This window comes from Tachysurus fulvidraco, chromosome 9 (genome assembly GCF_022655615.1).
Source record: "Tachysurus fulvidraco isolate hzauxx_2018 chromosome 9, HZAU_PFXX_2.0, whole genome shotgun sequence".
Lineage (NCBI taxonomy): Eukaryota > Metazoa > Chordata > Actinopteri > Siluriformes > Bagridae > Tachysurus > Tachysurus fulvidraco.
Window position 1 is genome coordinate 23294245 of NC_062526.1, and position 23362 is coordinate 23317606.

Below are 23362 nucleotides of genomic sequence, written 5' to 3' on the forward strand. Positions count from 1 at the left end.
CCCCCTCCTCTCAGATGTAAATCCCTCTCTCCCCCAGTCCCCCACTCTCTCTGTCTCTCTCCCTCTCTCTCTCTTTTTCTCTCTGTCATGCTCCCCACTTCTTTTATTCCTCCCAAAGCCACATGTTTGCTCAATTGTTCTGACATGAGGTCCATGAGGTTCTCTCTCTCTCTCTCTCTCTCTCTCTCTCTCTCTCTCTCTCTCTCTCTCTCTCTCTCTCAGTACTTTCTATCTTTTTAACATCAACATCTTTTGACATTTCACTTTAAGATAAACATTGTAATCAGACAATGTGGACTCAGACTATGGTGTGTGTGTGTCTCTCTCACACTCTCTCTGCCCCGTACACATAAGCACACACACACACACACACACACACACACACACACACACACACACACACACACACACACACACACACACACACACACACACACACACACACACACATATTCCATTACTCCACTGGTAGAGCCTGGCCAGTACCCACCTTGCATAGCAAGTTGTCATGGCAACAGTGTGTAAGCAGACATAAATAGATAAGTTTGATTGCAGTGAATAAGGTCCTGAAATGTTTATATGTGGGATGACAGACAATCACACAGGGAGATAAAGAGTTCAGCTTAACAACTGCCGCTTGTGTGGCTGCTGCCACCTCGTGGCTTCTGTACACTTTTGTGTGTGTGTGTGTGTGTGTGTGTGTGTGTGTGTGTGTGTGTGTGTGTGTGTGTGTGTGTGTGTGTGTGTGTGTGTGTGTGTGTGTGTTTGTTTGTGTGTGTGCGTGTGTGTGTACAGAAATGTTTTTATTACTTTTATACTACAACAAATTGGTGCTAGCACTAACACTAAACAGATTAAAATGTTTTGTCCATTTCTAGCTACATTTCTTGTTATGGAATGTCTGTAAATCATGTCTGTTCCTGCTATCGCTTACATTATAACAGCTACTACTGAAGCAGTCATTCCTTTATTAGCCTCTTTATTGTCACATATACTGTACAGCGACTCGCAGAGACACAGCGACCGGAGAATTCTGTCCACAGGAGCGATTCAAACACAAAATCTCCCTCTAGAATGTTTCGTTTTGACTTGTTGTTAAGCGGATGCTAGTTGCGCCACCCACCGATAAGTGTTACTATGGCAACCAGTAGTAGGAACACCTACTGTACTGGTGAACGCAGCTTTAGATGACAAGAAACAGCAAAGCTCTTTGTCCTGGAAAACGTAACAAGTATAAAAAATAGATAAGGATTGAATGGGTTAAGAAATAAAGTCTACAGAAGTACTTTGTTTCAAACAAATTAGAAAACAACAGTCTGTTTATTTATAATTGTGTCTGAGTTTGTGTTTCTGTTGTGTCTGGGACCAGAAAACCTCGTCTAGTTTGTCTCCAGCTTGGATATTTTGAGTTGACAGACAGACAGACAGGCAAAGAGATCTGGTGTGATTATGGATCTTTTACTGCTGCGCAAAGTGCCAACCAAGCACTTTTTAATGACCATCCAGGGCTAAGCCAACTAATCTGTGGATCCTAATAACGTCTTGTTAAAGAATCAGTGTGTTAATATAATGTGACTAAATCTGACTTAGGATGTAAATGCAGTTATAAAGAGTCAAGGGTAATCCCTTACACACACACACACACACACACACACACACACACACACACACACACACACACACACACACACACACACACACACACACACACACACATTAGATTTCAGACTGTTTGCTCTACTAACTTGAGCAAATAGGTAAATTTTATTTAACGAATAGCTCACCAGCTTGAATAAAGCTTATTACAGGCCTAAGTATATTAATCATTAATCATTAATCATAATCTGTTTTTCTTGATTTATTAAAAATGTAGTGTTAATAACAGTCCGGGTTAATAAAACCAACAATCTGCCACTCATCTAATGTTTTTAATATGTACTAGAGTGTGTCATATGCTTATGTAATTCTTAAATATATTTATGTTATTAAGTCATAAATAACTGACAAAATAAAACACAGTGTTTTAAAAAATAAAATAAAAAAAATTCATTTAGACAATAATTTGTAATAATTGTACAAGGATATTTCTCTTGATGCATATGTTTGCTAACTTCCACTGGATCTGATTTCATCACATGACATCTCTTCTCATCTCATCTCATCCTATTTCATCTAATCACATCTCTTCTCATCTCACATCTCACCACATCATATCTCATCACATCTCATCTCACCACATCTCATCTCATCTTATTTAATCTAATCACATCCCATCTCATTTCATTTCATTTCATCTCATTCAATTTATTCATACATTCATTCATTCATTTTCTACCGCTTATCCAAACTATTCTCGGGTCACGTGAAGCCTGTGCCTATCTCAGGCGTCATTGGGCATCAAGGCAGGATACACCCTGGACAGAGTTCATTCAATTCAATTTAATTCAATTTTATTTATATAGTGCTTTTTTTAACTGACATTGTCTCAAAGCAGCTTTACAGAACATAAAGATAGAAAAAGGTTAATACAAAGAATAATATAAAGATTAATAGAATACAAAATTCAAGATTAATATGAGATATATTAAAATGTGTATGTATTTCAGGATGCCTCGGGATGGGTAGAAAGGAGTGGAGAGGGATTAACATAGCTGCTGTTCATAATATTTGCAAGTCTGCTGTACTGTAATAGTGCACAATATTATAGAATGTATTATGTGTACGCCTGACTAAAGAGATGAGTTCTTAATCTACATTTAAACTGGGAAAGTGTGTCTGAGCCCCAAACACTACCAGGAAGACTATTACAAAGTTTGGGAGCTAAATAAAAAAACACCTTTAGTAGACTTAGATATTCTGGGAACTACCAGGAGTCCTGAATTTTCTGACCTCAGAAAGCACGTGTTAGAAGTCTTGTTAGATACATGGGAGCTAAACCATTAAGAGCCTTGTTCGTAAGTAGCAGCAGTTTGTAATCAATTCTAAACTTAACAGGTAGCCAGTGTAGAGATGATAAAATTGGGGTTATATGGTCATACTTTCTTGTCCTAGTGAGAACTCTGGCAGCTGCATTTTGGACTAACTTTAGCCTATTTATTAAAGATGCAGGACAACCACCTAGTAATATATTACAGCAGTCCAGTCTAGAGGTCATGAAGGCATGAACTAGCTTCTCAGCATCAGATACAGACAGGATGTTTCTCAGCTTGGCAATGTTTCTAAGGTGGAAGAAGGCTGTTTTTGTAGTATGGGCGGTATGATTTTCAAAAGACAAGTTGCTGTCTAATATAACACCCAGGTCTTTCACTGTCGAGCTACTAGTAACAGTACATCCCTCTAAATGGAATTGTGAGAGTTTCTGTGTACTGGACCGATAAGTAGTATTTCTGTCTTATCAGAGTTTAACAACAGAAAGTTACAGCTCATCCAATCTTTTATCTCTCTAATGCACTGAGTTAATTTTGACATTTCAGCTATTTCATCTGAATTTGATGAGATATATAACTGTGTATTGTCAGCATAACAGTGGAAATTAATCCCATGTCTTCTAATAATGTTCCCTAACGGACGCATGTATATCGAGAAAAGCAGAGGTCCCAGGACTAATTCTTGAGGGACCCCATAATTAACTATCAATAAACTGGAGGATTCACCATTTAATTTGACAAAATGGTATCGATCAGACAGGTAGAAGCTAAACCAACTTAAAGCCTGTCTATGAATAGCTGTGTAATTTTGTAAGTGATCTAGAAGAATGTTGTGATCTATAGTGTCGAATGCAGCACTAAGGTCAAGTAGAACTAATAGTGACATACAGTCATGGTCCGAAGCTAGGAACAAGTTATTTGTAACTTGATGTTGAGATGAAGGATGGCTATTGAAATTCAGATTTAAATCGTAGTTTACCAGTCAGAAGTTGGAGATGTGGTCCGAGAGGATATCCGCTCCAAATCTGCTTGGGTCATCACATCTCATCTCAACACATCTAATCTCATCTCACATCTCAACACATCTCATCTTATCTTATTTCAACTAATAACATCTCTTCTCATCTCATCTCACCATATCTCATCATATTGCATCTCATCAAATCTCTTCTAATCTCATTTCATCTCACCACATCTCATCCTCAAATCATCTCATCACATCTCTTTTCATCTTATCACAACTCATCTAACCAAATTTCATCTCATCACATCTAATCTTGTCCCATCTTGTCTCCTCTCATCCCACCCCTCTCGTCATGTCATGTCTTGTTTCGTTTTGTTTTGTTATATCTTTTCTCATCTCATGTCTTGTCTCATTATCTCTCATCACATCTCATAAATGAATGATGGGAATGTTGGTGCAGTGGGTATCTTTACTGCCTCATAGCAACAGGGTCCTGGGTTTGATCCTGAGCTGGCTGCATGCTCATCCTGTGTTCCCATCAGCTTCCTCCTGTTTTTTTCTTAACGTGCAAATGTATAATAGCAAGCCAGTCTATGTTACAGTAAATTGCCTGTAGGTGTGAAATAGAGATAGTGTGTGTGTGTGTGTGATAGTAAGATTGTGTGTGTGTGTGTGTGTGTGTGTGTGTGTGTGTGTGTGTGTGTGTGTGTGTGTGTGTGTGTGTGTGTGTGTGTGTGTGTGTGTCAGTGTTCTTAGGATTCACCATGACCCTGGGGTTGTGTTTCTGAATGTTTTTAATTATCGACAAATGCATAAGACACATAAGTTTCCAAAATTAGAACAGTCTTTGTAGTACATCATAATTTTATATTCAGCTGTATGAATTAGAGGGGAAAAAAATAAAAGGAGAAAAAAACAAATGTGAATGATGATAGAATTGAGCAATTCATTTCCTACCATGATAATTTGTGGCATGGATAGGACCTCTGAGCAGGAGGAACAGATTTAATTAACAATCAGGGTTCATTGTGTAAATATGGATGACAAAGAGGAAGCTGTACTTATAGTGACTCATAGTAGCCCAAGACTTTTTTATTTTTACAAACTTTATTTTTTCAGATTTGTCTCTTGAATATTAAATTGGAAAACTGATGGCTCACACCCCCTCTAACACACAAAGTGCATAAATTCCCAATGTCAAATCTCATCCCTCAAATCCCCAAGGTCCCCCTTCATCCCTAGACATGACCTTAGGTTCACCTCATGAACATAAAAAGTGACCATGTTAACTGGGGACATGCTCCAGTGAGGACGTGATTAGGACAGTTTGGCCCAGGTCAGTAAGAAAGAGTGTGTGTTTTCACTTTCTATGCCATTAAACTGCTACGCTCATGCATCCCCACATGCTAATTATTCCAAGCTACTTTTTTCCTCTTTCTACAAGATTTGCAGAAGTGAAGTGACATCCTTGTTTGAATTTCAGTCATCTCCGGATTAAGTTAGCCAATGTCATCCATGTGTTGATTAAAGACTTCAACTCACACATGTGACTTTGCATTTAAGAGCTATGTGTTCTCTTTTCGTGTGTATTGTAGTGGGTGTCAGACTGGTGTGGGTCTGGTTTTGAGTTAGATAGTCTAAGGCTAGTCATTGGATTTAGTGGCTGATTCTCCTTCTATAATCTCTTGGCAGATTAACAGATCTCAGGGCATTATTAAAGTGGCTGTAATGCAGACAGATGCTGGTCACTTCTAATACCAACATTGTAGACCTCCTCCCCCTAAAAAATAATTACACCAATCTTTCTCCCCCCCGTCCCCCAACCGCATTCAGACAATACCAGCTCATTTACTTTTACCAAATTAAAATAAAATGATATCAACGTGTTTTTATATGAAGTTGAATCAAATAAAATTTTATAGCACTCTCTCTCTCTCTCTCTCTCTCTCTCTCTCTCTCTCTCTCTCTCTCTCTCTCTCTCTCTCTCTCTAACACACACACACACACACACACACACACACACACACACACACACACACACACACACACACACACACAAAGAGTATAACAGGATAAAAGAGAATAATATGATATAAAATATATTAAACAGTATGAACTGAATGTGGAATGAAGTGCCAGTATGTTCACTTGTATCATTGGAGCATCAAACACGCGCACGCACACACACACACACACACACACACACACACACACACACACACACACACACACACACACACACACACACACACACACACACACACACACACACACACACACAAACAGATCATTTAGAAATACTAATCAGCCTACAACGCATGTCATGGTATACTGCTATACCCAAACGGTCAAAGCCCTGATCCCAAGAGGCTAGCGCACACACACACACACACACACACACACACACACACACACACACACACACACACACACACACACACACACACACACACACACACAATATAATATAATATAATTTTTGTAATAATAATGTGCAAAACTAGTGCTGTTCAAAATGTGTGGCTAATTAATACCCGCATGTACTCTTTATTATTAGTAGTATTATTATTGCAGTAGTAGTATTACTCTGTGTGTGTGTGTGTGTGTGTGTGTGTGTGTGTGTGTGTGTGTGTGTGTGTGTGTGTGTGTGTGTGTGTGTGTGTGTGTGTGTGAGGGGGGGGGGCGCTACTGGAAAGATTCAGTCCACGTGTGTTCAGTGCACTAAATCCATCTCTAAACTAGAAACAAATAGCTCATTAGCATCAACGTTACCCTCTGACCTGTAGACGCCTCCTCAAAAACAACTCCATAAACACAGACTCCGAACAAATAGTTCATTAAGTAAGGCTCCAAAACCCAGACTGGGATCAGAATAATAAAGCAGTTGTAGGGATCAGACAATGTAACTGGCAGCCTTGAGAAGAGTTTGGCAAAGAAAGAACAGCAGCGGAGGAGGAGGAGGAGGAGGAGGAGGAGGAGGAGGAGATGCAGCATGAAGTCAGATGAGTAGATTAAAGTGGATAAAGTGGAGATTCTGGCTTGGCTCCAGTCTGAAAGGTGACACTAAATCTGTTCATTTTCTCCCACGCCGAGACCCAGCAGGATTATAGACCACTATGTGCCATGAGGTGTAAGAAATGATAAGACGTTTCAGGTCTGAGTATCTGTAATATCCTTCATTTCATGTCTTTCAGTAAATACCAAACAACTAAAGTCGTCTGATGATTCTGATATCGGTAAAGGAGTGTTTTTTCGTAAGGAGTAATTGAGTTTTCTTAGAAAGCTGCCAAATCAAAGGCTTAGTAAAACTGCAGGTTTGGATTAATGAACCCCACACTGTTGTGTATGGATCAAGGATGTATTTAGGTTTTTTTTTATGTCCATGCAATTTGAAACTACATTTATATTTATGTCTAAATGGCAGACATATTTATCCAGTGACTTAAAGAAGTGCTTTGAAGTCTATACCACATATGAGTGAATAAACCATGGTTCTGCTTTACAAAGTCACGGACTAAGAATGCCACCAATCTAAAATCTCTGCTGAAAAGGTAATATAGCTAGAAAAGAAAAATATAATAGTTTGCTAGTACACATAATTCAGGAAGAGATGAGTCTTGTGAGGTAAGTCAGTGACTCAGCACTTTTTGTTCCACCACATAGATGCCAGAACAGAAAAGAGTCTTGATGCTTACCTACTGTACCCTGTACCCTGAGAGGTGGTGGGATCAATCGAGTACTGCTAGAGATGGGAAGGAGGGAACATGGTGCACTGTGGGTGTGATAAGTGCTTTGAGGATCGAGAGTGCTTGTCCATTTTTGGCATTGTAGGCAAGCATCGGTGTTTTAAATCTAGACTAAGCCAGTAGATGGAGCGTAGCAGTGGTGTAGAGTGGAGGAACTTAGGAAGGTTCATAACAAGTGCAAAAAATAGTGCTCAGAGACAAACTTATGCTAAGTTGACTTGATCGCATCAGCTGAGCCAGTTGTGTCCACTCATCAGGATGGCTAGATGAATTAAAAGTGTACTATGGAAAACATAGTAAATGAGAGACAGTTAAGGAACCTCATCATTCGTCAGCATCAATCCTGAGGAGCCATTAGCCCAGTTGTTATTAACAATATACCATCTGTAGACGGTAGGCTGCAATGATAGCTGATGAAGATCACATACCATCTCTCTTTCATTTCAAATCAAATGATGCATAAATAGATTGGTGAATTTTAGATACACACACCAAATCTCCCTCCAAAATGTTTCATTCTAACAGGACATAGAAAGCTTATATGGCAACCAGTTCGGGCGACTTCATATTGTAGTACAAGGTCTGATGACTGAAAGCAAGGAAAATATGCAGCATAAAGCATTTTCCTGAATATGCTTTACTTTTCACAATTATTATAATTCTGTTATATGTCTATCTATGAATTGTGTAAACATTTTGTGTGTGTGTGTGTGTGTGTAGACTATTATAATCTCAGAATCAAGGAAAAGGCAGTCAGGCTTCCCAGCTTTTTAGGCATCCAGGTCTAGCTATGAGTGTTAATCTGGGTTCTGCTAGTATTGTAATGGACTCCCTTGAGCATTAATAGCTAATGTAAAAGTGATTTCCACTGTTGCCATGTCTGGATGCATGTAGAATGCATTTTTATCTGACCTTCTCTCCAGCAATTGTCAGGGATTGTAAAGAAATTATTCTTTTAAGTATGTAGCATGTTCAAGATTCACTGGCTGACGTAAGTGCTTAAATGGTTTTAAAAATGTCACAGATATTTGGGACACTTCCCCACCAGACCACTAGAGGGAAACTATCATTATATATTTAGTACACTGTTTCTGTTGTGTTTTTGCTTATGTTGCCATGTGCATTGGTTCTGATTCATGTCTTATCCCCATCCTGTCATTGGTTCTTGCCCTGATGTGCCAGGATTATGCTCATCTATTTGGTAGATCATTAAGTAGTATCTTATTGGAACTGCTTGGTAAGATCCTGACCATTGTGGATCTTTTTTTTTCAAGCGCCTCTTAATATCACTACATTTTTTGTTAATTTCTGTAACGGCAAACTCACAAAATGCATTCATAAGGCATTAAACACATTATGAAAAGGTAATACAGTTTGTAGCATTATATACTAAGTCGCATGTTAACATGGCCGTTAAACTGTATCTTCTCAAAGTGCGCTATGATCAAACAATGTTTTTAACACTATTTCTAATGCAATGTGCTATAACACATATTCATTTAAATCATTCAAAACAGATGTGTACTGCCCTATGAATGTATTATTGGATATTATTAACATGTTCATAGTTTATTAGACCTATATTCAGAGGACATGCATGGAAATTGGTTGACTTTTAAGTACAATTTAACTGTAAGGAAATTGACTTTTAAGGTTATTTCTAGTAGAAAAAGGGATCTTTAGACTATAAAAATGTTCTTTAAGCACTAAGAAAAAAAAAGTTATTTTATGAACGATTTACTTGATTGATTGAATGGTTTAAGTTTCTTTGAAGAACCAAAAATAGTTCCTCTTTGGCATCACAGTGAAAGCCCCATTTTATTCGTGTACAGGTATATGGAGCATGTGATCGAACCATTTTAGGTTCTATATAGAACCATTGCTTTTAAACGTGTACTGTATTCGGGGTATAGGGTATTCAGTTGTGTTGAATTTTTTTTTTTTAAATCATTCTATCATGTGTGTAACACGTTCAAGATCCACTGGGTGTAATAAATGCTTAAGCGGGTTTGAAAATGCAAAGAAAGCCTGTTTAGAGTATGTAAATCAGTAACAGTTCATTAGACTTCTGGCACCATGAACACCTGTGTGCAGTAAAAGTGAATGACAAACTAAATCTGCTCATTAGAAGATCCAGCCTCTGCAGCCTCCAGTCCTGTTCTGCCTATGGAGTTAATTTGTGCTGCCATCCTGAACATTCTTTGTTCAGCTTTGGGTTTCACGATAAACATGTTTTATGTTTTCTGCTTGGTTTCGGGCCAGACGAGGAAAATCAGACAGCCACTGTTAACCCTGCTGGTGCTCATGATCTTCTGCACCAGTCTGTTCCAGGTCAGCCAGGTCCTTTACATCAGCCTGGACATATCTGCTGTTAGCATGGAACTTAAATACAGCATGAATAACTTCATGTACTACTCGATTCGTGTCAGCATGCCCACTACTCTCTGGCTGAACATCTTCTACTGCACACAGATTGTCCCTGGTCGGACTGCCTTGTTCACTTGGTTTAAAAGGAACATCCGGATCATTGTTTATTTGATCGTCATTTCCACAAACATCTACTTCCTTTTCAATTTTGTTTTACAATTTTTACTGAACTTCAATCAGACAAGCAACGGCACTATAGAAAGTAGTGACATCACTACTTTCGATAGTAGTGACATCACTGCTGGTGCGATGGTACAACTCAGTGAGATTATTGATATTCTAACAATAGTGCTGATTTTTCTTGGTTTGATCACCATGCTGACAGTAAACGGCGCTACAGTGTGCTACCTGTACCAGCACATCAGGAAGATGACAAAAAGTGGTAAAAGCATCAACTCTCAGGTCCTCCAAAACCAGGTTCGAGTCACCATCACTGGCATTGTACAAGGTCCCCTCTATCTTCTCTGCACAATGGGGATGTTTTTGGATTTGTATCGCATATATTACCAATACAAGTGCGATCAAAATGTCCTCTGGACAGTCTTCAGTGTCTACTCCCTTTCCACTACGTTAAACCTGGGAGTGGGACAGTCTCTGTTCAGGCAGCGGATCACTCAGCTGTGCAGAAAAGGCGAGACCTCAGAATCAGATCAGACTGAGCTGAGCTAATGCTTTCTGTGAACAAAAGCCTGGTCTCATCAAATGCATTCAAAAGGAATTCCACACATTATGAAAAGGCAAAGCGTTATATAGTATGTCGTACATTAACACAGCAATTATACTGTATCTTCTCATAATGCATTATGAATATATGATGCAACATGTTATTAACACTGTTTACAATACACTTATTTATATATAACACTTTTTCATATAAATAATTTGTACCAGATGTGTACTGCCTTATGAATTTATTAGAGAGAGAGAGAGAGAGAGAGAGAGAGAGAGAGAGAGAGAGAGAGAGAGAGAGAGAGAGAGAGAGATAAAGTAGACGAGTTTTCAAAGTATAAATATATTAAGGAATGTTGTAGTTTTACCTGATTGTTTTCTGATGTTGGTTTTAGTCTCATGTTTTCTCTCCATTCTGAATATAATGTAATAGTTTCTGCTGAAAAACAATTTTACTGTACAAGAATAATCTGGAAAACTTTAAAATGTTATTCAAAATAATGCATTAAAACACTACACTTAAAAAAATGGTTCCTTGCTGTACTACATGGAAATACTGGGGTTCTGTACTTGGCCAGTAGAACTAGATATTATTATCATGTTTATAGTTCATTATATATAAATGTTATATGAAAGCTTATGGTTGGGCTGATACTAAATATTCAAACAGATTTTCTAGGAACCTACTATTTTATTTATCGAATTTGTACACATTTGTTTCAAAATAAAAGCACATAGGAAATAAGACCTATCTATTATTAAGTTGACTTAAAACAATGTCTCGAGAGCTGGATAGGTGATGAATTAAACTTTAAAGCAATCTAGATTTGGACTATAATAAAAATAGAGTAGATTTGATTAGGAAATACTAAATATTTGTGAATTTCCTCATTTCCTAAACTTGAAATCCTAAAATGTATTTGTGTAACTTCATCTTCTACACATTCAAATATAAAAAAGGCAAGAAATAAAGACTTTTTTGTGTGAAGGCATACCTTATGACTGCTGTTTTCGCCAAAAAGTACCATTAAAGACTATCAGACATTTTTGTTCACGTAAGTATAGAAAGATTTAGAAAAGAATCCCACACAACTGAAGAGTTCAAACAACTACCAGATTTATTCATAATCCCTCAAATCTTAGCTGGTGAGCTGCTAACTCTTACAACACAGCTAGGTAAATGTTAATAGCTGCACTGATACAGTGCTGTACACACAAAGACTTCATAACAACTGATGGATTAAGGTATTTCTGAAATATATATCAAGTGGTAGCTTTTACATGTTGGGAAGGAAAAGTTGGAAAATATTCAAACAACATGCAAAATCCTGGTGTTACTTTACAACATGCTCACATTATCGTGCTTTGCATCGTGTCTAGTATTCAGTAGGTCAAGTGAGTGTGTACGGTATATACTGTACTTTACATCCTGTCTGAATGGTTACAGCATGATTACAGGAGAAGTATAGACTTACAGACCTCCCATAGGTTTGGTGGAGAGGCACAGATAGAAGAAGAAGAAGAAGAAGAAGAAGAAGAAGAAGAAGAAGAAGAAGAAGAAGAAGAAGAAGAAGAAGAGGATTTTCTTGAAGCTCAGTACTACTGCTTTTATACAGTGAGATGACGTAACTTGTGCCTCTTTTTCCAGAAATTTCCAGACTAGGATTAAGAACATTATTTCTGCTTATCTGTCCATTTTCTGTACCATTCCTCCTATACAGGGAACCTAGAGCCTATGTAAACTACATACAATTTACCTAGGAAGAACATGCAAACTCCACATACACCAGGGGACAGAAACAGGAATCGAACCGCCTATGCCGGAAATGTGCGGCTAACATGCTAACCACTAACTATCCCTAGCCCTCTCACATCAACATGTTTTACATCAAGGACTCAGCATTAGTAAATACATACATTTCAATGAAACAGCAAGAAAGAAATATTTCTCAACCCCGGCACATTATGGTTCATTAGGGTTCAACTTTTTACGTGTTCATGTTTTTTTGTGATTCGTTTATTTTTGTGTGTCGGCATACAGTACCAATGTTGGAGGCACTTTCAAATATTTTTTCAAATAAGATAAAATGAGATGTAACATTAGTAAAGTTTGAGATTCTTCTAAAAAATGGTAGGTACAATTACATATTTTTGATTTGTCAAAATCTGAACCTTTTTGACTGTAATCAGAGAATCCTTTCTGATGTTTCTGCTGAAATTAGAAAACAAAAATCTGAATATCAAATATAATATTGTTCAGTGGAATGCTGTTACGCTGACTTCAAGCATTTCTACGTTTCCCATCAGTCACTGTGCCTCACTGGAAAACGTCACGTGAACTTTCGCACCTGGATTAGTTTGGTATTTAAGTCAAGTCTTATACAGCAAATATTGTCTATGGTTTGTCCATCTAGTTAACCAAACATCTAGTGTGTGTTTAAGTTTCTAAGATACGTGTTGATTCTAAAGCAGCCAACTCAAAAAGCCCACTATCACAAACAGATGCTTGTGCCCATAATGACCAATCTGCGAATTATGTTTCAGTGATCGTTTGTTCCGAAATGACACGAAGTTACTTGTGTTTAAAATAGAAATGTCTTCAGTTTTTAAGACAAAGCTGGCAATCCATTATATATGTACTGTATTAGCACTTAGCATTGATAGTATATTCTCTTCATTCCATTTCACCCAGTTTGCTTCACAATGCATTGCAGTTTTGATACACAGCATGGCTCCACTCTTTATGTCCAATTCCTCCTTTCTTAGCCCCATCACAGTATGACTCATGACTCATGGCTTTGACAGGCCCTGGTATCTTATTAGCTTGTCATATGAATCACTAGGCACCCTGTGTGTGGATTTTTTCAGCAGGTTGCCGTGACGTTTCTGGAGACATCCCCTGACAGAAATAAGCTTTCTCCAGAATAGTCTGTACAGACAAGGTTTCATAACTTCAGGAGGATACACTTGTTGAGAAACTCCACATTTCATCCCTTGCACCATCTCTGTACCCACTCATGTTTATTCTGCGTGCTTCTTCTTTCCTGTCCTTCTTTAGAATTTGAAGTCAGGTTGCTAAGTAACCACTACGTAATTACTAGCATGAAAGATTTTTTTTTTCTTTTGCTAAATGGGTCACTGCTCATTTTTTCTTTTGTGTGTTGATGCTTAATCACACTTTCTGTGACAAGGACACATACCCCTGCCGCCCAACACACACACACACACACACACACACACACACACACACACACACACACACACACACACACACACTGCTGCAACAATAGATTTTATCCATGGGTGTTATTTATATTATTTATTTATAATCCACTGCCAATTTGATATGCAGCGTAACACTTTACAGGACACTACTAGCTGCCCTGCTCCCCATACATCCCGCTCATGATTTGCAAGTCTGAAACAATGCAATCCATCCAACCCAAACAACATGGCCAATTTTGCTTTGAATGACTGTCGTGCTTCTGGGATATGAACTTGACCATAGCATGAAGCATGAACCTTTTTCTGTTGCATCACTTGACATCCCTCTTGCATGTGATATTTACATATGTAAAATCGCATCCTTTGATTAGGTGTCTGTTTTGTTAGTGTGAACTCATCTTACATCTCATCACTGATAGCACAATATGACTAACAATGGTAGAAAATATGCTATGTATTTGTAAACAAATGGAATTGTCTTGCTAGCACAAATACAATACAATCTTAGAGAAGTGAGAAGTCAGAGCTCAGAATTTTGCCATTTTCTTCTTTTCTAATTTTTACCGTTCAACCTGAAAATTGGAGAAAATTATATAATGATGAATGTACTGTTTGTTTTCCCTCGCAAAATAACAAAAAAGTTAAATGTTGTATGTTTCCCAGACTAAAATATCTGTACAGTACTGTATGTTGATTGATCTAAAATAAGCACTTGTACTGTAACACATATTTGCATAGTTCTACATATTTGCAAAACTTTAACAAGCTTATTTTTAATGAACATCTAAAAAACATCATGTACAACATGTACAAGCTTTATATACAGCATCTAAATATAAACCACAGATTTTCACACTTATGACAGTTTGAGAATCTGGTACATAGGCACTCTCATTTTTATTCACACAATTTTCCTATCATCAATAGCTTACAGAGGCACTGATGTGTCAAGATGGTGTTTTTATTATATATGGCCCATAATAGAAGAATGAACATTCTCAAAATTGAGTTTTGCAAGATCTCAAGAGCATGTATCTTAAATGAAAATAGAGAAATCAGTCAAATTAGAGTATAATGGAGAAAAGAACCTATGCATGGAGATGATTGGTGATTATATGCTTTGCTTCAATCTTGGAATGATGGATAAAGGCATACTGGAGTTGCATGTACTTAATCTGCTTAACCTTAAGTAATGTATGTAAAGTTCCATCTGTTTTCTTATCCTATACAGTGTCCCAGGGACCCTGGAGCCTATCTCAGTGTTCACAAGGGCACAATCGTATACCCTTTCACAAACTATGGACAATTTAAAGATGGCATTCAGCCTACAGTGCATGTCTGTGGACTATGGTAGGAAACCAGATTGCCTGATGGAAAACCCTGAAGCATAGAGAGAACATGCAAAAACAGTGCACATATGGATGAGGTGGAGATCAAAACCCCAACAATGGAGATGCGAGGCAAATGTTGTATCCACTAAACTTCTGTGACCACCAAAATTGCAAACATTTAGGGTTCATTCAAACTCAAGAGTCTAGACAAGTTTTAAATTTATGTCACAGTTTACATAGACAGTAATTTGTATTCAGATGAGCTACACACACGACTAAGCAGATTACATGAATTACCCGCATGAAGCTGAGGGTTGTCAGATTTTTGATAAGTAAAATTAAGACATTTTTCAATAGAATATAGCAAAAAATAAATTCTGGTACCGAAAATGTGGACTAGAAAGGGAAATTGTATTTTTGCTGTTAAATGTATGAGACAGTTTCTCAAAGAAAATAATTAAGGCTAATACAATGATGCATGAAGAAAATGACAAGACAAAACTTTGAAATAATGACAGTCTAGTTCTCTATATTGTATTAGTATAATATAGGTGGCGAACTTTTTTAATCAGGATATTGAATGACTTTAAATACTCTACTTTCAGAATTCCTGAAAACTTTTATTGATCATAGGCTTTAAAATAACAAAAAAAATTTAGTGATCAGTTCTACTAACTTCTGTATGTTAAATATCTTCATATTTAGGTCCAGGATATGGATGACTAGGTGAAAAGATAGAAAAAGAGACAGAAAACATCCACACAGCTGACTGTCACACCAACAACAAGCCTGTTTTTTCTGCAGAAATAAGATTTCCAGAATGTTAAGTAATGCTTTTAATACCCGGTTCAAATAGTGAACGATCATAGCATAATAAATGTTGGATTATTATCATATGTCACCCACATTTCATGTTTCACAGCTAAAACTTGCCCACACAGGTCAGCAGGTCTAATGATTGGTCTACTTTTCTTCTAGACATTATTACACAGCCAGTATATGCTTTTATAGCAATATTGTGATAGAGATGTCAGGGTCATTGTTTTCTGTCTTAATATATATGAACACATTAAAATGGGTTTAATTTTTGCTGCATCAGTGTGATAGACTAAAAGACAATGTAAGTTTTTACAGAAGACTACCAGAAATCTAGTCAATCCAGTGGTTTTAGACTATGTCTAATCTAGTTAAAGGAAGGCTAAGAGCATCAATCAGCAATTAACTGCACACATAAACACCCCACACACTTAACTCTTAAATAATACAACTTAATACTTAAATAGCTATGTAAAATAAAGAGGAAGTGAAGGCAGAGGGACCAAACAGCCACGGAGGTCCTTATCTTCCCCTCGAATGACTCATCCCCTCACTAGGTGAAAGGGGATTACTGCTTGGTTGCTCCTAACAACCTGAAGAATGACTGGGGTGGGTGTTTGTGTGCCTGAGATGTTGCTCTTTGTTGGTATCTGCTGCCACCTGCTGGTGGCTCTACAGAATATCAGTCCCTGATTCAATAATTCATTGACATATATATATCCCCTTTTTGGTCCACAGATTTCCAGAGATGACATGCAATCATATCCAACACAGACTGTGTGGGATGTACCTGGACCTATCAAGGGAGTGCAGTACTTTATTGGGTTAGTGGGTTAGTGCTCTGGTACCAGCAGCTCACCTTTCACTTCTCTGAAAAAGCTGTATGCTTCGCAGAATGCTTTCAATAATAAAATACTAGCTAGGATCATGTTCTGATGGACACTACAAATCAGTATTGTAAGTAGTTCTGTGTAAAGGTATCCGACCATTGCTGCCAGTGTAACAAAATAAATGACAGTGTATCTGAAAGGACATGATTTGAAGTTATTTCCAACCAGGCAGCACTCTCCTACATTACTGCACAGTGGGTTGTCAATCCCAAGATCCAAGTTTTGTTTTGGCATAAGATATGTCCCAGCTAAAGCTCCACATATAGCCTAGATCATTTTAATGGACTGATAGGGTACATCTTAGCAAGGACTAATCAAACAAAGATTGGGTACACGTCATCTTCACCTTATTGGGTACACCAGCCACTCAGAAACGTATTCAATATCTGCTGCCTGTACAATCCACATACAAACATTGATCATATGCATAATCCAGACCTTAAAAACATTTATTGCCTGTATTATTGCTTATGAGGCCAGAGTTCTGAATTGCGTTTAACACTAGGTGACAAGAAAGTACTGATTTTGCACTTGCTGAGATGGATCTAAGAATAACTCAAGGCCCCACTAAAAACCCCATGTCAAAATGAATACATTGGTGGTTATGGATTATTGTAGAAAGTGGGATAAGACATGCTTCTTCAAACAACTAACTAGCTCCACAGATCCTCACCAAGGACCAATTGGGCACACCTCATCAAGGACTGATTGATTGCGTAAACCAGCTTATCATTAAAATGATCATTTTTCAAATCTTTTTGCTGGCTATATCATCCACACAAAAAAAATTAACCATATGCATCAATACCTTAAAAATGATGATTGTAATTATTATTGCTTACAGAGCCAAAATTCTGATTTCTTATTCCCAATACATGACTGGAAAGCCCTGGCTTCACACCCGCTGAGGTGGTTCTGGGTATAACTCAAGGCTTAACTACAAACTAAATGTAAATATTGAACATTGAAATACTGGTGGCTGTCAGTGAGGATTATTGGGGTAAGACGTCCCCCTTCAAACAACAAAAGCTCCACAGAAAGCCCAGATCCAGTCTGTCAGGTCCTTGTCCACAAAATACTCATACTACCAGGTTCAATTCAATACCTCAGTTTCATGTCGACCATCTTAAACATGTTTTTGCTAATGCAGGATGACTCATAATGGTGGACAGATTTGCCATTACTGTATGTGTTTGGAAGGATTGTTAGGAGATTTTTCATCCTTAAATGAATAGAAGGTACGTTTCTTTTGGAATTGTGTCATTCACCTTGCCCAACCCTTTGGGAAGCAAAATCTATTAAAAAAGTTAAATGATGATGAACAAGGTAAACGTAAAAAAATACCTTGTAGTTTATTCCTGTGTGTTAAAGTTGACTAGCATACATAACATATGTTTATTAATATGTTTATTATCCAAGAGTATTTCTAGACAGAAACAATAATATTCTCTTAGGTTTTCCAACATAAGTTTTTAATTCATATATATCCTCATTTTGTACAAAATATATTAGACATCAGCTCAGGAAAGCAAATAGGCATAAATATCAACAAATCAAATTTCATAGCAAAGAATGCTAAGAGCGTTCATAGACATAATCTGTGAGCGCAAACATGAGAATATCTAGAGTTCTTTTTAATAAACAAATACAAATATATTTTTTTCCATTTCAAGTAAACACAGCTATAAAAAAATGAAAGAAAATAGCAATTATAATTTTGTTGTCATTAACAAATAAGAATTTATAATAATAATAATAATAATAATAATAATAATAATAAATTATTTAAACATTATTTTTGGTGCTTGGCCCCCTAGCAATAGTAAGCTAGCATTTGAGTTGCAAGCATTTTAGTCAACATATTACTAATTTTTTTATTTTTTTTTTCGTGATACACTGTCCAATGTGACAAAGATAGCATCGCATGTAAAAAAAAAATAAATTAAAAAAAGGGGGAAAAAGACCTGCGAGTACACATTCATCAATGTCAACTCGAGTGCATATCGCTTTACATAAATGCTATCATCAGCCTTTTTGACATACTGTCACAGTTCTGATCTCTGTGTAATCACAGCTTTTATTTATTCATTTATTTATTTATTTTTCTATGACCTCTTGATCACAGTCATCATCAACATTGTTGCCGTCGTCACTGTCTCCATCATCTCTGTTGTCATGACAACCTCCCGGTCAGCCATCAGTGGGTAAGTGGTCACAAGGGCTCGCTGTTACTAGGCAACGTTCCAACACTATCTATATAGATAGAAAGTCAGCAAAAGGGAAAAAATAAATGGGGAAAAAAGTCAGTACTTCCGAAATAATTCTTCTGGATTCAACACTTCCAGAATAATTTAATCATAGCGAGTATAATTACAAATATATCATGGAACTATGGGAAGGAAAATTGTGAGTGGCACTCCTAAACAATAGTTTACTTTTGGATTATCTAAATTTGGGATTCAAACTCTACAAATATCATTCTGTCTTGTTGATGCAGTAAATCGACTCCAGTTCCCAGAACTCACTATGGCCTACCATAATTTCTCTCCTAAATATAGACTGTTTTGGACCACAAAAAAATAGAAATGTATTTCTTTAGCTCTTTTCAACAGTGAACATTATCACATAGCAGCTTATATAAATTGTATGTAAAAATATATAAATGTATATAATATAATAATCTTGATATGAATGTACAAAATATAGCAAAATACAAAATAATTTCATATTATATATATATATATACACACACACACACACACACACACAGTATATACAGTCAATATGCCAATTGTAATATCTTGGTTATGCGATCTAGCTTTTGATCTCAGGGGTTCTCTCTGGATTCTGCCTTTTATCTCCCCTTCTCTGATTGTTGATTGCAGGATCTTTGTCTGATCTTTTTTCTTGATCATTTTTTATATAAGACCTGTTACGTTTCGGATCTGTCTGTCTGTCTTTTTTAAAAAAAAAAAAAAAAAGAATCTCCGCTGCCTGTCAGGTACATTACTCAAACTTGCTTTTTCACAAATCTTAGAGACAGTGAATTTTTAAAAGTAAAAGAATCTCTTTTTAATGAAACAAATTAGATGAGGGAACGTTGTAAAAACAATGCAGAAGGGTTGTGCTAAATATCATTTGAATGATATGTTATTCCAATAAAGAACCCTTATAGTAAAGCGTCAAAACAGATACGAGCCACAAGTTTGGCACAAAGGTGTTTTTTTTTTGTTTTTTTTTGTTTTTTATATTTGAAATAATATTTCAAAGAATACTAAAAGTATATTTAATTCCACAAAAAAACTGTAAATTAAGTAATAATAATGTATATTAAATACTTTTATTTTCATTTAAATGATGTTCAATCTAAATGTAAGAGCATTTTATAAATATGTGATATGATCTAAAGAGGAGAGCATTTTGTCTGAATGTGAATTTATCAGAAACATACAGTTGTGTGTGTGTGTGTGTGTGTGTGTGTGTGTGTGTGTGTGTGTGTGTGTGTGTGTGTGTGTGTGTGTGTGAGAGAGAGAGAGAGAGAGAGAGAGAGAGAGACAGTGAGAGAGAAAGTTGACAGCACTTGTGTGAAGTGATCTGTAATACAAATCTGAAACACACACACACACACACACACACACACACACACACACACACACACACACACACACACACACACACACACACACACACACAGTCACAAACAGTACCAGGGTGGTCCAGGGACTGGTTTCTGTTCTGGGGGGCTCTAGGTTTTTTCACAGGAGGGTTGCGAGGGATTGGGGGCTTCTCCAGGTTATTAGGGCTGTCCCTGTCTGTGCCTGTAGCAACAAACATTGCACAAGGACAAAGGTCAGGACACATGCAGTCTCACACACAGACATGAATAACATGACATAAAATAAACAAACAAACAAAAACAAACAAATAAATAAACACACACACACACACACACACACACACACACACACACACACACACACACACAGTAATCAGCAAGACAAAAACAAACAAACAAAAAAAAAACCCCAACAACAATTTCAAATATTTGTTTTCAATATGAATAGTGTGTCTGAGGGTACAGGTGTAAATGTGTTCTATAGGTGTGTATACACACACACACTAACATAGACACATATTGGGAGCCATGGTACCAAATTAGTGTGTGTGTGTGTGTGTGGGTGTGTGTGTGTGTGTGTGTGTGTGTGTGTGTGTGTGTGTGTGTGTATGTGTGTGTGTGTGTGTGTGTGTGTGTGTGTGCAACACCCAAACAACAAACCTGTGTCACAGGACAAAGCCTTTCTGTTCCTCTGTGGTTTGATTGGAGCCTGTGGTCTCACACATTCCTCACCTGCCCACCATACATGTACACACACAACTACTAATGACCCAGGATTCATTTAGTTATCAAATAACATTACACTGAGAGTTAATAACTAACAGAATAAGCTTCAGTTTTTTCAAAAGTTCATTTATCAAGAATTTAATTACCACTAAGGATAAACTAAGGATAAACTACCAATTAGCCTGCGTTCCTTCAATTGTAAGTTGTTTAAAAATGATTTAGCCAAACATGAGCAACATACATTATCTCTGGTTCTCTGACTTTTCAAAATACCCCCATATTAGCAATGAGTATTACAAAGTTACATTGATTTACATGGTTTATAGCTAACGTGTGTGTCAAGTTAAATAAAAACGAGGAATGGATGCATGAGGAAAAACCTTTATGGTTAGCCAATATTCCTACAACTCATTTCTAGTCTACTAATAAGTAATAAAACTACTTTCACACATGCAGTGATTTTATCGCTGCAAGTCAGCAGTGGCTTTACTGTGAAGTAAACACACACATCTAGTCACCGTATGATGCCTTTGCTCATGTCGCTGGAAGTCAGCCAGCTCTCATTCAAAATGAATGATCTCCCATCGCTTTGTCACTGTATGTGTGAACGCATCATAAATGTATAATAAACTACATCAGACATTATGCACTCCAGACAAACCTGTATGACTGGAGTGCTGATCAATTACCACAGATCTAAAGAATATTATTTAGCATTTAGTGTTCTGTTTGGACTTATTATAACAGTCTTAGCTTTCTTTATAAATTCGTTCATCACAAACAGCAAAATTTACAGTACAATTCTAATCAATGTTACACTTAATGTTGGCCAATAAAAATAAAGGCAGACCTTGAGTATGGGAACGTTCAGTCTGCGCTAAGGTAGGTTTTGCTGGTGCTGGTGCTGGTGGTGTAGCTGGCAGGATCTTCCTATCACTGGCTGAATCGGTGGGCGACAGCACATATGGAGTAGTCTTTGGCTATTCAGTAGAGAAAATGGCATCAAAATCAGTCAACATAGCATTTTCCACACTGCTACATAATCCTCAGAATGTCAGATGTCAGATGTTAATGTGTGTGTTGCTTGGTTGTATTTCTAACCAACAAGTAGCACAGTTTTCAGTAGGGCCGATGGTTTATTACTATGTGCTGTCATTATCTTTGGTCAAACTGCAGAGTTTGGCCACAGCACAACATGCTTGAGCTATGGTTCCATAATAATGGCAAATATTAAGGCTGTCTTTAGTAGAAGTTATATTATTGCATCTTAAAAATAGTTGCAGGATAAAGAAGAAGATGCAATAGAATGGAAAGTTGCACATCTCCAAATCCAAATCTCTCTGTGGGATACATGACCCCTTGTAAAACGCCCAGTATGCGTGGGTCACTACCAAGATAAATAATTTCAAGGTGTGTGTTCTGCTCTGCCTCAGTAACTTGGATCCCGCAGCATTTTGGTTGAAGCTCCATCAATGGTGTGAAAACGTCTATGTGTTCTGGGGTGCGGTGATGGCGCAAATGTGGTCCCTTCTTTATCCTGCAACTATTTTAATCTTTGTAACCCAATGGACTAATGTTTTAGAGCAGACCTAGGGTATGTAAATTGTCATTAGTTTAGCTGTTGTCTTAGACAGAAGAAGGTGATATAATTAATGCCTATGTGTTTAATAAAATTAATAAAACTGTGTGCACAGATTTTCTGGAAGGTTTAAAAAAAACAAACACATGATGGTTGTAATAATATTATTGCATTTGTAAACTGGATCCCTTATCAATAAACTGCTAATAGTGAATTATACCCTGAACTATACATACAGATACCCACATACCTTAGCTGGGATAGGTGGATGGTGTGTATCTGTTTCTTTTACCCGTTCCATCCCACCATCTTTGTCTTTCCTTTCCACTCGGAAACTATTACTATCTCCTAGTTCATCCTCTGTACCTAAAACACATATTTAAACACTCGAACACTTCCAATTAAGTATAATGTAATAAAAAACATAACATTTATATAAAAAAAAC

At 37.1% G+C, this 23362-nt stretch overlaps 1 protein-coding gene across 4 annotated transcripts in view; it reads right to left on the bottom strand.

Moving 5' to 3' along the window:
- Nucleotides 1–18479: 18479 nt before the first annotated feature.
- The window catches only part of LOC113662398 (capping protein, Arp2/3 and myosin-I linker protein 3-like), a 49684-nt gene continuing 44801 nt past the window's right edge, over nucleotides 18480–23362 (bottom strand). For 2 of the 4 annotated variants that reach the window (XM_027177172.2, XM_047819012.1), the window contains 5 exons: nucleotides 23167–23282; nucleotides 22188–22317; nucleotides 21272–21343; nucleotides 20703–20813; nucleotides 18482–19248 (listed from right to left, as the gene is read on the bottom strand). In XM_027177172.2, the coding sequence (XP_027032973.2) occupies nucleotides 19208–19248; nucleotides 20703–20813; nucleotides 21272–21343; nucleotides 22188–22317; nucleotides 23167–23282 (470 nt within the window). In that variant the 3' untranslated portion in view covers nucleotides 18482–19207. Of the gene's footprint in view, nucleotides 19249–20702; nucleotides 20814–21271; nucleotides 21344–22187; nucleotides 22318–23166; nucleotides 23283–23362 lie in introns of all 4 variants that reach the window. The other 2 variants (XM_047819014.1, XM_047819013.1) reach the window with 2 other exon arrangements.